Below are 12,167 nucleotides of genomic sequence, written 5' to 3' on the forward strand. Positions count from 1 at the left end.
GAGTAATCAAGAGATTAGTTTTTATGCTAGTTAAAAGTTCACACAGGTGACTTCCCAACTCAAGCTAATGATGTCACAAAGAACATCTACTTGCATAACCTTTCCTTTAGATATTTCTTTTTTGCGTTCCAATTTTATTAATGCCTAAGACAGTTACTGTTTGATGGAGAATGTGAGCTAAGCAGCCTCATTTAACTTTGACCCTGGGATAAGCTATCTTTCAGATGTTCAAGAAAACAATGTAGTGTCAGTGAGATTAGAAGTTTAACCTGCAGCTGCTAACTGCAACCTAATAGCTGAGAAAACCTCCCACTACGCTCGCACAGTGACCTTCACTACTGTAGATCAATAAAACTTCTTGCAGGCCTTCAGCACTCCTTTTGCATCTTCAGATACTAGAAGTTTGTAATGCCTGAGACATTTGTCACAGGAAGAATGATTATATCCATATTTATGAAGCTGTTGTATTCCAACATCAATAATGTGTTCTGTTATAACAAAATTAATCAAACATTTTCTAAAACTTGTTTTTTTCCTCCATTCTAGAAATAAAGATATCAAGTCAATGATGACTTATTTAACCTTAGGTATGTTTTTGTTTTGTTTACATTTTCTGTAGTTTTTCCATTTTTGAACATTTAATGTTATAATTAGGTCCATACTGCCCAAATGTTCAGAATCCTTAGTTCAGTCTAGGTTCTCAACTTCCCAATTCATTGAAAGTTAGGGGTCAAGTTAACACTGGAGATTCAGCAGTGCTGTCAAGTTGGATCTCAGTGCTACAAGTTTTTGCTATGGAAAGCTTGTAGGGTAGTGCAGGAAGAACTGTTTCCAATAGAGCCTTTTCTTGGCAGCTTCTCTGAGACAAAGGGCTCTTTCTTCTAGGCAGTTTTGCTGTAGGAAGGAGAATTTAGTGCTTCGTAAGGCCATGCATGCAGGCAACAGATATTTGGGCACAAGCCACGGCCCCTGTGGCCTCAGATGACTGTCTCATACTCTGACTGCATTGGCAGGAACAAAATTAGTATCTTTAGTAGCAGGGCTACCACAAAAGGAAGAAGTTTGGTTTTGTACTCTGAATTAGCAGCATGACTTTCTGTTGGCATTAATTAAATGCCAATAATGGTCTTTGCTGTTCTAGCTGTTTAAAAGGAAAGATTTTTAAAACTAAGTTAGTGCTTTTTTATTTCTTATTATTTATTTGTTTGTTTGTTTATTTTGTCCTGGACAGTTTAGAAAACTGCAAGGAGCAAGCAATTTGTTGAATGACAGGAGATGCTTGTCAAAATTGATGGCCACTTTTAAGTTGTGCCATCCTTTGAAGTAGAATTGTCTTATTTGCATTGTAAGAGGTACAGTGGTTTCACAGAGTACTTCTTTTTTCCATCAAAATAAATAGTTTTTTTTTTTTTTTTTCACCAAATCTTTTTTACCCCCCTCCTCCAACCTTGGAAAAGAAAATTAATGAAATTGTAGAACTTCTTCTGTACTAGTCATTCTTAACTGCAACTCAGAGAAGAGAATGATGAACAGAAGAAAAAAAAAAAAGGTTCCTTAAAGAAAGGCCTTAAAAAACAGTTGTTAAATTTAATCCCCACCCAACTTTTTGTACAAATTAAGTAAAACTCCTCTGCATTAGGCTTCAGTGTCAATAAATTGAAGAGGCAATACCTATTGGCAGCCTTATGTGTCTTACCTTAAATGCTGTTTAAGGCACAGTTTGATGCTTTTTCATAAGCTTTTCTAGTCAAGCATATTAGATTTAAGTTGTGAAAATAACTCTTCATTGGGAATTACAAGGGAGTTTTGGAAACTGCTGTTTGTAATGTAGTTATTAGACTTGGAAATGTTTTTATTCTGCTCAGAAAATGTAACATATATTGAACAACACATTTTCTGCAGCTCACAGGAAACTTGCTGAGCCTTTCACAGAAGAGAATTTGGCAAGGGACATAAGGACCTTTGAAGCCCACTGGTTTAGAAAAGTTGGTAGGTTGTATTCTTCAGATCTAAACTGAATCACCTCCACCTTCACTTAGCCAGACCTCAAGGAAGAAAGAAGTGTTTAAAGATGCAGTATTACAGAACTTGTCACCTTTGGCAGTCTCTGCCTTAGTGTTAAAGTTTTGATGCATTTTCTATCTTTGGAAACTATCTGGTATGCCTCATATTAGAGATGGTATGTCTCTCCTGGTCTTTGTTAAACTGTTTTGGTGAGGAAGTTAGTGTATTTGGTGCCTGTAAATAAAAATATGAGGGTAGGGTAATGAATTGAAAAAACGTTTTAGATTTTTGCTTCAGCCAGAGTATACAGGGAAGAAAATAGTTGAAATCAATAGAAGAAGACATCTGTCAAGATGAGCTTTTGCATACATCCTCTGTAATGTAGCAGTGCTCTAAAAGTAGCAAAGAAGGAAGAGAAGCCGTAGAGGTCAAATCCAGCAACACGAGTTGAATGGAACTGACCTATGGTGGCTGTGCTCTTTCCAAGGCAGCATTCTCATGCACTGAAGAAACAATTCACGCACTGCAAAAAAAATGTCCTAGGCAATAAATTAATGTGAAACTTAGAATCTGCAAAGTCACTGTAGAATCTAAACATGTAATTGGGTTGGATTCTCATACATAATTGTCAGTTGTCTTTAGGTGGCTATGGCTAAAACATTTACTAATCAGAGCTGTATGTTTAAGTGTATGTTTAACTGACCCTGCTGGGATAAAATGGAACTTTTTTTTTTTTTCTCCTTGTCTTGGGAATATTAGTCAACACTTTTATTCAGATTCTGATCTTGTTTATTAACAAGAAAGTGCTCCTTCCAATTCATGCTCTTGTGGGTAGGGTACATGTTAGAACAGATACTTTATTGTGATAAAATGATTAAAACAAGATTTGAAAGCATGAAAAAACTATGTTAACAAATCACTAATATCTCTTGCTATTAAATGAGGTGTTGATATTTTGATTAAGAAATTGAGTTGCACAATGTGTACTGCTTATTACTAGAGATTAGATGGGCATAAGCAATAACATGTTGAAGATTTTTATTCTAGTCTCCATTTTATGTCTTTGTTAGCTTGGAACTTAGCTGTACAGTTCAAGGACTGCCCTGAAAAGATGAGGGATTTTTTTGTGCTGTCTTTCAAGGTACGTACTCTTGCTTATAATATCTCTGATAGAGGAATATTGTCATCGGTCTAGTCCTGTTAGAAATTATATCCATGTAATCAAGTATCTTGTTGGAGACATGCGTGTCTGCTCCAAAGATGGAATGCTGGAATGCTTGCATCAGAAGGCAATTGACTTGTAATAAAAAAAAAAAATTAAGCATTATTTTCATACTTTGCATTCTGTTGCTTAAAAATATTGTAAGAAATTTAGACTTCAGTGAGAACTTCCTAAAATAAATAGGTTCTGATGTTTGGGAACTGTATCATTAATAGGAATATGTTACACAAAGAAATACTTGAGTCCTAATCAGAATTTCTACCAACAATGTACTTTTTGTATGTGTTTGTAGAGAAGGGGTTCCAACACTTCTGTATTCTTTATATTTAAATAATCTTCTTGTGTAATTTTACAAACAATATTGCAATATAAATATATACCATTCATGCCTGATTATTAGACAAGTCGTAGAGGACACTTGGCAGTCATCTGTTCAAGAGCAAATTTCTTTATATAGTCAGAATTCCCATAACTTCTTCCTATTTTTGGTTTCAGTTGTCCCAGTTTTGTCCTTCTGACAAAGCTGTTCTAATTGCTCAGAAGACATGCCTGTTAATGGCAGCTGCGATTGATCTTGAATTGGGGAGACAGCAAGTAACATCTTCTGAACAGGTAGGGCACTGTTGTTACCTGATTCGGTAGGTATTCATGAAATGAACATTCAATGCAGTATTTTTTTGTTTAGATTTTGAAGTCTTCATTGTTTTACTGAGAACAGGATATTAAAATGTAGGCATGGTAACCTTCCATAATTAATTTGAATCAATACACCTAATGCTTGTCAGGCAATTGAAACTGCTGGATGTCTGTAAAGTAGTTCTGTTGACTTCAGTGGATCTGAACATATTTATATCAGCAAAGGGTCAGGACAGTGTCTTTTCTTAAAGGAATTTCAGTCTCCCTCATTTATTACGTAAAGAGTCTGCTGCTAAATGTAGGATTGCCAGGCAGATAATTACTGCATCTTTAGGATTATGCCATCACTGAAAATAATTACCAATGTTGTTATATGGTTATGAGAAAGTTCACCTTTTTATTTTTTCATACATCCTTTCTGAGGGTTTGTTACTTACTGTGGAAAGAAGGAATTTGTTATGTGGGATTCAGCGGTTTCTCAGTCTCAATAACACCATTTTATGTTTGAGAGCTAAAATAAATTATGTCCCATAGGGACAGGTATGGCCCTTTCTGGACTGATGGAACTTTCCGTGTGAAGAGTCTTTGCCTGAAACGTGGAGGTCTTTGCAAAAGAGAGAGAGAAAAACAAAACAGTAACTCATGTAGATGATGTATTAATTAGGCTGGTTCTGCATTTATTATGTAATTAGATATGGAGAACTCTCTTCTGTTGTTAGTTGTGAATTGTATATTCCTTTTGCTTGTAAAATTATGACAAAAATTTATTCTAAAATTTGTGAATTAGATGGAGTTTTTGACTCAGGCTCTTCAACATCTCCAGGCATGCAAGGAGGTATGGAAAGTTCTGAAATTAACAGGTAAGCTGCCAGGTGTACAGTACACATGACGTAGTCACTGAATTCATTGAAAATATAGCATGTGTGGAATTACTGTTTTAGCTGAGGAGTGTTGAAGCAGATCTATGGCAATATGATATAAGAATTGACAATGCCAGCTATGGGTTTTTGTATGTCATTGCAGGCTTTTTATTATATAGGTGCTGTGCAGTGGGGAATGATCTTTCAGGGTGAATTTGATTGACTTTTCTGTCTTAACTGTTAAGAAACTCCATCTTTTTGCTCTAGACTAGACTGGTGTCAGATTATCATTTTTTTCTTCCACTCTGCTCTTGTGTGGGAGTAAGATATGGTTTCAATAATTTTACTGGACTCTTCCCATATAAGGCATTAAAGACTACAGAAAGACCTATTGCTGTACTTTGAAGTGCCAAAACCCATCCTCTGTTCCTTGACTATTCTGTGTCCTTTTAGATCAGACTAATCACAGGAGTCTGGAGTGCTTTCAGCTGACAGCTGAGATGCTGTGTGACTGTTAGCTTAGAGGCTGCATGCTTCCCCTTTTTGGTAATAAATTGGTAGAAAAATTTATGCTGTCCTTGTCTGGCCTGCAGTCCAGTTTCTTTTCAGTGTTAGGTTTTGGACATTGTGGAGTTTCCATAGTAAGATGCATTAATATTTAGCTTTTGTCAATAAATTTACTTGCTGTAAAATGTTACTTGCATAAGCTTTATTGTTTCTGAACTAAAGTTTCATTATATAGCTTGCGTTTGAATTCTGTGTATTCCTATGCTCAAAACCCATGGGGTTGATGACCTCAGTACAGGGACATTTCACTGGATTGGAGTTTTTATTGCAGAGGTTTGTGGGATGGTAGCCTGGTGTTTCCTTTACTTCTTCACTGGACCTTAGCCAGTGTGTGGATAAGTCTGTTGCCCTGGAGGAAGCTGAAAATGTTCTGCTTTGGACATCTAAGGCTCCTCTCCAAGACTGTTCCTATATTCCACTTGCTCTACTGTTAAATGAGTACCTTAATGATTTTGCTACCTGTTGGAAGCAAAATGTGTACTTTGTGGTACAGCACATATATATATATGTAGTTTTAAGAAAATGAATCATTGCAAACAGGCAATTCTGTCTTTCTTGTAGGAGATTTTGCTAAAGATCCCACAGACACTTTGTTGCTGCTATATGAATTTGAAGCAAAATCCAAACTTAATGATCCAACACTCAATAGCCTTATGGAGTCAGTATGGGAGCAGCCACAAATAGAGGTCAAGACGCTAGAGATCATTGCATGTAAGGACTGCATTTGTACTTTCATAGCTCTTCAAGCCATGAAAAACAGCTTATGTTACTCTTTCCTGTTCATTTGAGGTGACCAGAATTATTGTGTATTGCACAGCATGCAGAAAATGATGTTCTTTTGTCCTGAAGCAAATACACTTCGGTTCTCAGCAGTATTAGGAGATCTGATAAAAGAATGGCCCTAGTTGATTCATGCCCCAAGACAGAAGTTTTAGGATGTGTATTTGTCTAGATTTGGAGTTTCAACTTAGTGTAGTTAATTTGTAAATAGCACTTCTCTATATTATACCCTGCTTTTTTTTAGTGACCAATGAGATTAAAGTCTGGCTCGAGTCACTTCTTTCTTGTTCTCTGTTTTCTTTTGTTTTTAAGCACTAGCAATGGAGCCTCCAGCTCGGTATCCTGCACTGTGTAAGAAAGCTTTGCAGGGTGCACTAAACCTTCACAGGAAGCAGACTGCCATTGATGCTGTGAAATTTAGGTTAGTGTTATCACATAGCTTTGCCATGAGTCTCTGATGGGAAATGTGATAGAGATATAAAGCCTGCAACTGGAAAAAGTGGGTTTTAGCTTATTTTCAAAGTTGCACTAATCGCTGGCTAACCAACATACCACTGAAGTGTGACTGCCCAACAGGTGCGTTAGCTGCAGCCTATTTGCTAGGCATATTTTCTGAAACTGTTATATTTTCATTAAATGAAAGCATTGAGGATAGAGAATGAAAATTAGATCTAGAAAGGATCTCTGGCTGTTTCTTGTGATAAAAGTGTTCATTGCAAACGTTGTTCTGCAGCAGTGAACTAGTGAAGTACTGAACTAGAAAATTAAGACAAATTAAAAGCTAAGAAGAAAGCCAAGAGCTCTAAGTTAGTGATGCCATAATACGTACATGAATTATTCTGCTGGGTAACCAGCTCTGCAACAGACGTTGCTGGCGGAATCTGAAAAACAACCTGGTGTGTTCCTCTTTCTCAGCTGTATCTCATAATGGATTTTTTTTTCCATTTTACCAAGTTCTGTGCAGTAACTACTGAGCAAAAGCAACCATTAATACTACCTTTCTTACTTTGCACTGCGAAAGAAAGACCTGTTTTTAGAACCTATGTATTGTTACTGATTCTTTGAGGACACTGAGGACTTAGCTCTTGGTGAAATTAGGAAAGTTGTCTTCTCTTTTTCTTTGCTGCTCTGTATAGCAACCCATGAAAACACGATAAGCCTGAGTTACTTTAGAAATGAATTTCTACTTTCATACTCACGTAAATAAAGAAGTATTTACTGCTCTTGGTTCCTTTTTTGCACAGGCTGTATGAATGAGTTCTGATGCTAGGAAAATGTATGTCTCTGCTGTAAGACTGTGAACGTAATAAGCACAGGGGTGGACATGCCAGGATGGCAATCATAGATGCACAAATTAATGTGCTGCTAGTGCTAAAATGGAGCTGTGTGTTCTGTGCATGTGGTATTTAATGTTTCCTCTTTCACTCTGTTTTGATTAACAGCAAATGCTTACATAGTTTGATTAATCTTTCTTTGCCAACTGGAGTAACTGACTTGGATATTTGTGTGCTGCAAGAGGTATGGGGCTACTTTGAAGATGCTCTGAGTGTGATCAGCAGCACAGTAAGTTGAACAGGAAACAAAAGATTGGGAAATTGGGAAAAAACACATTTAAAAATACTTTCCCATCAGATTGAGTATAATTAGTAGACTGAACGTTGTATAGTGTTATATATGAAGCAGCTAAGACTTCAGTAAAAGATGCACTGCAATTACCTCAAAAGAAATGGCTTTTGGATATTTATAACTGAATTATGAATTTTCCTAGATTTTGTTAGGGCTTTTTTAGAGATACTTGAGGCCAAATTTTCAGTGCCTCTTTTATAAACATTCTGAGCTAGAACATTTATCTTTCCTCCTCTTGCTTTCTACATTCTTTTGCAGAATGTGGTTTTGTAAATGCATATTGCTTTTCTGGATTGTTTTAAAGCCAGGTAAAATTTGGATACCAATCCTGTTTTTTTTTTTTTTTTTTTTTTTTTTTTCCCTCAATGTTTTGTAGATGCATTCAGGGACTTAATGTATTACTGTTTTTTTTTTTTTTCCAAATGACCTAGAACTAGATTCCTGTGCTGTCAGTACTTATTGAGCCGCATTTGTTCTTGAGTGCCTTGTTTCTATGACGACAGGTATATGGAGAAGAAAACCTTTCCTTCTGTAAGCATTGTTGGTATTCCTTTCAGGCCTGAAGAATGTGCTGTACAGCAAAGGCGGCTGTAATGAGGCAGTCAGATATTTCTACTTACAATCGATAGCTAAGGAGTTAATCAGTTAAGGAGTATTCCCGTTATGCAGGACTAGTGGAACCAATACTGGATCATAATTTTATTCCAGTGCATGACTGTTTCTTTAGTCAGGTTTGAATGTCTCTTTTATAAAAATAATATAAAGTTATGCTGTTCCTTGCTTACCAAAAAAGAACATGCCCACATTCATACCTGCCTTTCATCAATGTTCTCATCTATAAATTTGGTAATGTTCTTGTATAGAACTTCATATCGTGAGGGGTGTGAATGGCATGTTAATGTGGACTGATACTCATAACAGCGTAATTTCATCTGTACTAGAAGGCCTTCATTTGCAGTCTTACTTATGGCTGCAGATACTAATTGGTACCATGCTAAGAGAAGGACCCTGGTGCAGCACAACAGAACATTGTCAGTTAGAAAACCGGGATACCACTCATGATTTATACCTCCTATTCAGAAATGGATGCTACAGTTCAGAAATTCACTCTGGGCCCTCATACTTAGGATGAGAAGGATCTATCAATCTACCTGCTTGTCCTTGCCTTCCCTAACTGAATGAGGTTTTAGCTCCTGTTGGGTACTTCAGCTTCTGTTCGGTGGTTATTATTAAGGGCTGCTTTCACACTGGTAAGGCATTGCCACAGCATCTAAAGAAATTCTGCACACTGCAATAACTGCTTTTGATCTTCAGTGAGCAGCTAGGTCCTGCTCTACAGTACTGTTTGGATAAACTGCTAAGTACTGCAGCAGTAAGACCAGCCTGTCTGCAGATGGACTGTAGGAAAACAAGCTTCCATTCTAGCATTTTCCCAGTCCCACAGAATTGCATTTTCTGACCTACCAATAAGTAACTGCAATGTGACTTATCCATGTTGGAAACAAGCTGTTTGACAATAGTGCAGATGGACTGTGAAGTACAGAATAGCTCTGAAAGAATTCTCCTTTGTTTAGGAGAAAAAAAAATCCCTGTTTTCCCACTCGAAAACTAAACTCTGATGTACTCTTGGCTAGTCAAGAGAAAAGTCCATTTTCTGATGAGCTGCTGTTTGTCGTTTGCTACTCCAGGATGGTTACCCAGAGATGGAGATCCTTTGGTTGATGACAAGAGCCTGGAATACAGGAATATTTCAGTATACTGTTGGTAAATATAAGGAAGCAGAGCAATGGTGTGGATTAGGAATGCGTTTCCTCAATCATCTAGGATCTCTGAAGAAAACCTACGAAGGCCATGTAAGTGTAACCAGACGGGTATTAGGAATGGGGGCGAATGTCTGGGTTGAATTCGTTAGGAATAGTTAGTAGTGGAAGGGAGGAAATGAAATTTCATTTGAAGAAATGGATTTGGGTGAAGAAATCACTACCTATGATCTTTAAAGAGTTTCAGAAGCAGCATGGTACCCAAATATTTTCAGGGAGCTTGATGCTAAAAGATTTTTTTCAAAGTGAGGCTAGAATAGATTTCTACAGGGTAGAAAAAGTAATGTAGCATCTTCTTACTGGAAGGATTGCACAAGTGGCTTACTGGAAATAAACTTCAGACTATTTGTGGCTGTGGGGAATTCCTTGTACCTCGCCTGCTTTCACTAAAGGCAAGATGCTGTACCATTTTACTTAAATCATCTGTTGCATGAATACTTTAAAGCTTGGTTTCCAGTATGATCTAATAACTTATAATTGGGGTTTAAGTTGAAATTAATGAAATCATTAAAGCTCAGCCACTTTCTATGAGGGAGAAATTTCAGAGCTAGTACCCCTACAGAGAGCAGCAACACTTTTTCTTACTCTGTCACAAGTAAGCTTCTCGCTATAGTTTTTGGCTGGTGCTCCTCATGATTGCAACACAGCACAGCCTGGTTGGTGTTATGTGACCACCATTCATTCTCTTATGTACAAGCCTGGTTGCAATTTTTGTATTATTTTAAGTACATCAGTTAAGACAGTAAGAATAGGTTTGTTAATTGATGAAAACTTGGCTATATCAGTATAAATAAATCCACCTTTGTGAGGTGCAGCTGATTTAAACTAAAGCCCCATGTTTAAATCTTCAGATGAATCTAAAATTGTTTATTTTTTTACATGAATCTAAAATACAAAATTTAGAAGCTGGTTGTAGTCTCCCACCTCTTCCCCCACTCCTCTTCCTTGCCATTTCTTTAAATTATCTCGTTGTGTGATACTTTACCCATCCTTGCTGACTCAGACAAATATGGTGCTTGTCTTCTGCAGATGGTTGGTCTTTATAGTGAGGTTCTGGACAAATTGGACAGAGCAAAAGGGTTTATTCCAAATGAAGAATAACGATAGCCATAACTGGAAGGAGGACAGCAGTCTCTTGGAAACATCCTGCTGACTGAAGGAGGCTGTTAGCTCTGCAGCAAGGCGTGAGGTCACAGGAGCAGTGGAAAAGAAACTAGAATCTCCCTCTTGTTGGTGATTGAGTTGTATACTTTTTAGGAAGCATTTATTGAATAAATGTAATTGTTTTCCTCTAGGGAAGAAGTTTCATTCTGTGGATCTATATAACAGAAATAAATATATAGCTGTCTCACGAGATGGGCCTGCAGTTGTGGAACAGGTTAATTTAAATATTAAAATTTAAATTCAGTAGTAAGTGGCACTATGAACAATAAAAGTATTCCAAGACCACGCATCTCCTCTGGATGCCATAGATGCCTTGCTACATAAATATTTATTAGATATTGTTTAGTTTTCAGTCCATTTTGTTATGGGTAAGAATTCAGAGCTGTTTGCCAGGATCACAGTTTAGTTAGAATATAAGAGAGCAGGTGCTACAGAAGAAAAGCTAAAGCTTTAACTAGGTACTACTTTTTTATAGACTACTGACTGTGACATGCCATGCATAGTTCAGTATTGTATACATTTGTATAATTTTTAACTAGGCATACATCCTATAAATGTTTTTTTCTGCTTTTTCTGTAAGAAAATTCAAGTTCCCCTGAGGGACATTGTCATTTTGGGGTCTCTTGTTTGCTTACTAGAGAGCTGTAAATGTTTTTCTGCTTGTTCTTTACAAACTGTACACAGAAGGGAGGGCTGATAGACCAGTGTACTGATGGAGCAGTATATTTCAGCTATAAGATCATCTGGTCTGTGATTAGTATTTATCTAACTTCATTAAAAAAGGTATATTTTATTTATGACCAGATTATTAAAGCCTATTCAGAAAGAGGACAGCTACTAACAGCAGGATGCTGGCTATAGAAAAGAAGAAATTGCAGCAGTTGTGCTGCATTCCGAAAGAAGAGCTTACTGTGCTTAGTGCAGTGGCCTGGGCCCTTCCAAACAAGAAGTAATTTAAACAGTTACCTGCACTGCATCCTCTAGGTTCCACGGACATCTTCTTTTCCCAGTCTGAGCAGACCAAATAATACGAGTGATTTCTGCTTTTCACGTGCACCAGGCACCACGTTGAAACCAGCCTCCGGCATAGCTGCCACATCCTCTTGCCTGTTACGCAGATGGATACTGACTCGTTTCCTGAAGGCAGATACGTGCAGGCGTGTGGCATTTACAGCAACCATAAGTTGGAACATATTGTACCGGATACTTTGCAGTGCTGCACGGGTCAGTATCAGCTTCTGGATAACAGTGCAAGAATGGGACTTCCCCCAGGAGTGCATTACACTGAAGATGGCAAACAGGGAAGTGTTGTGAAGTTTATAGGACTGGTGCCAGTGATGGCAAGATGCAGGGTAACGTGGCTGAGGCTGGTGCTGCGTGAGCTGCGCCTCTGCCAGAGAGTTTGTTATGAAGAGTTTAGTTGCTCTTGAGGCCCAGCTTGATAGAACTGTTGTGGTAGGATTAGGAAGGTACATTGTGGCAATAGTC

The 12,167-nt window shown here is 37.5% G+C and overlaps 1 protein-coding gene across 1 annotated transcript in view; it reads left to right on the plus strand.

The window, feature by feature from the left end:
* Positions 1 to 10,616, plus strand: part of TEX11 (testis expressed 11) — a gene marked incomplete at both ends in the record, with an annotated part of 31,174 nt that extends 20,558 nt beyond the window's left edge. Inside the window, 10 exons of the mRNA XM_084294268.1 lie at positions 547 to 587; positions 1,903 to 1,989; positions 3,039 to 3,145; positions 3,722 to 3,838; positions 4,650 to 4,722; positions 5,851 to 6,000; positions 6,382 to 6,490; positions 7,512 to 7,632; positions 9,384 to 9,548; positions 10,545 to 10,616. Of these exons, the coding sequence (XP_084150394.1) occupies positions 547 to 587; positions 1,903 to 1,989; positions 3,039 to 3,145; positions 3,722 to 3,838; positions 4,650 to 4,722; positions 5,851 to 6,000; positions 6,382 to 6,490; positions 7,512 to 7,632; positions 9,384 to 9,548; positions 10,545 to 10,616 (1,042 nt within the window). The remainder of the gene's footprint in view (positions 1 to 546; positions 588 to 1,902; positions 1,990 to 3,038; positions 3,146 to 3,721; positions 3,839 to 4,649; positions 4,723 to 5,850; positions 6,001 to 6,381; positions 6,491 to 7,511; positions 7,633 to 9,383; positions 9,549 to 10,544) is intronic.
* Positions 10,617 to 12,167: the final 1,551 nt, after the last annotated feature.

This window comes from Netta rufina, assembly GCF_964035555.1.
Source record: "Netta rufina genome assembly, chromosome: 12".
NCBI lineage: Eukaryota > Metazoa > Chordata > Aves > Anseriformes > Anatidae > Netta > Netta rufina.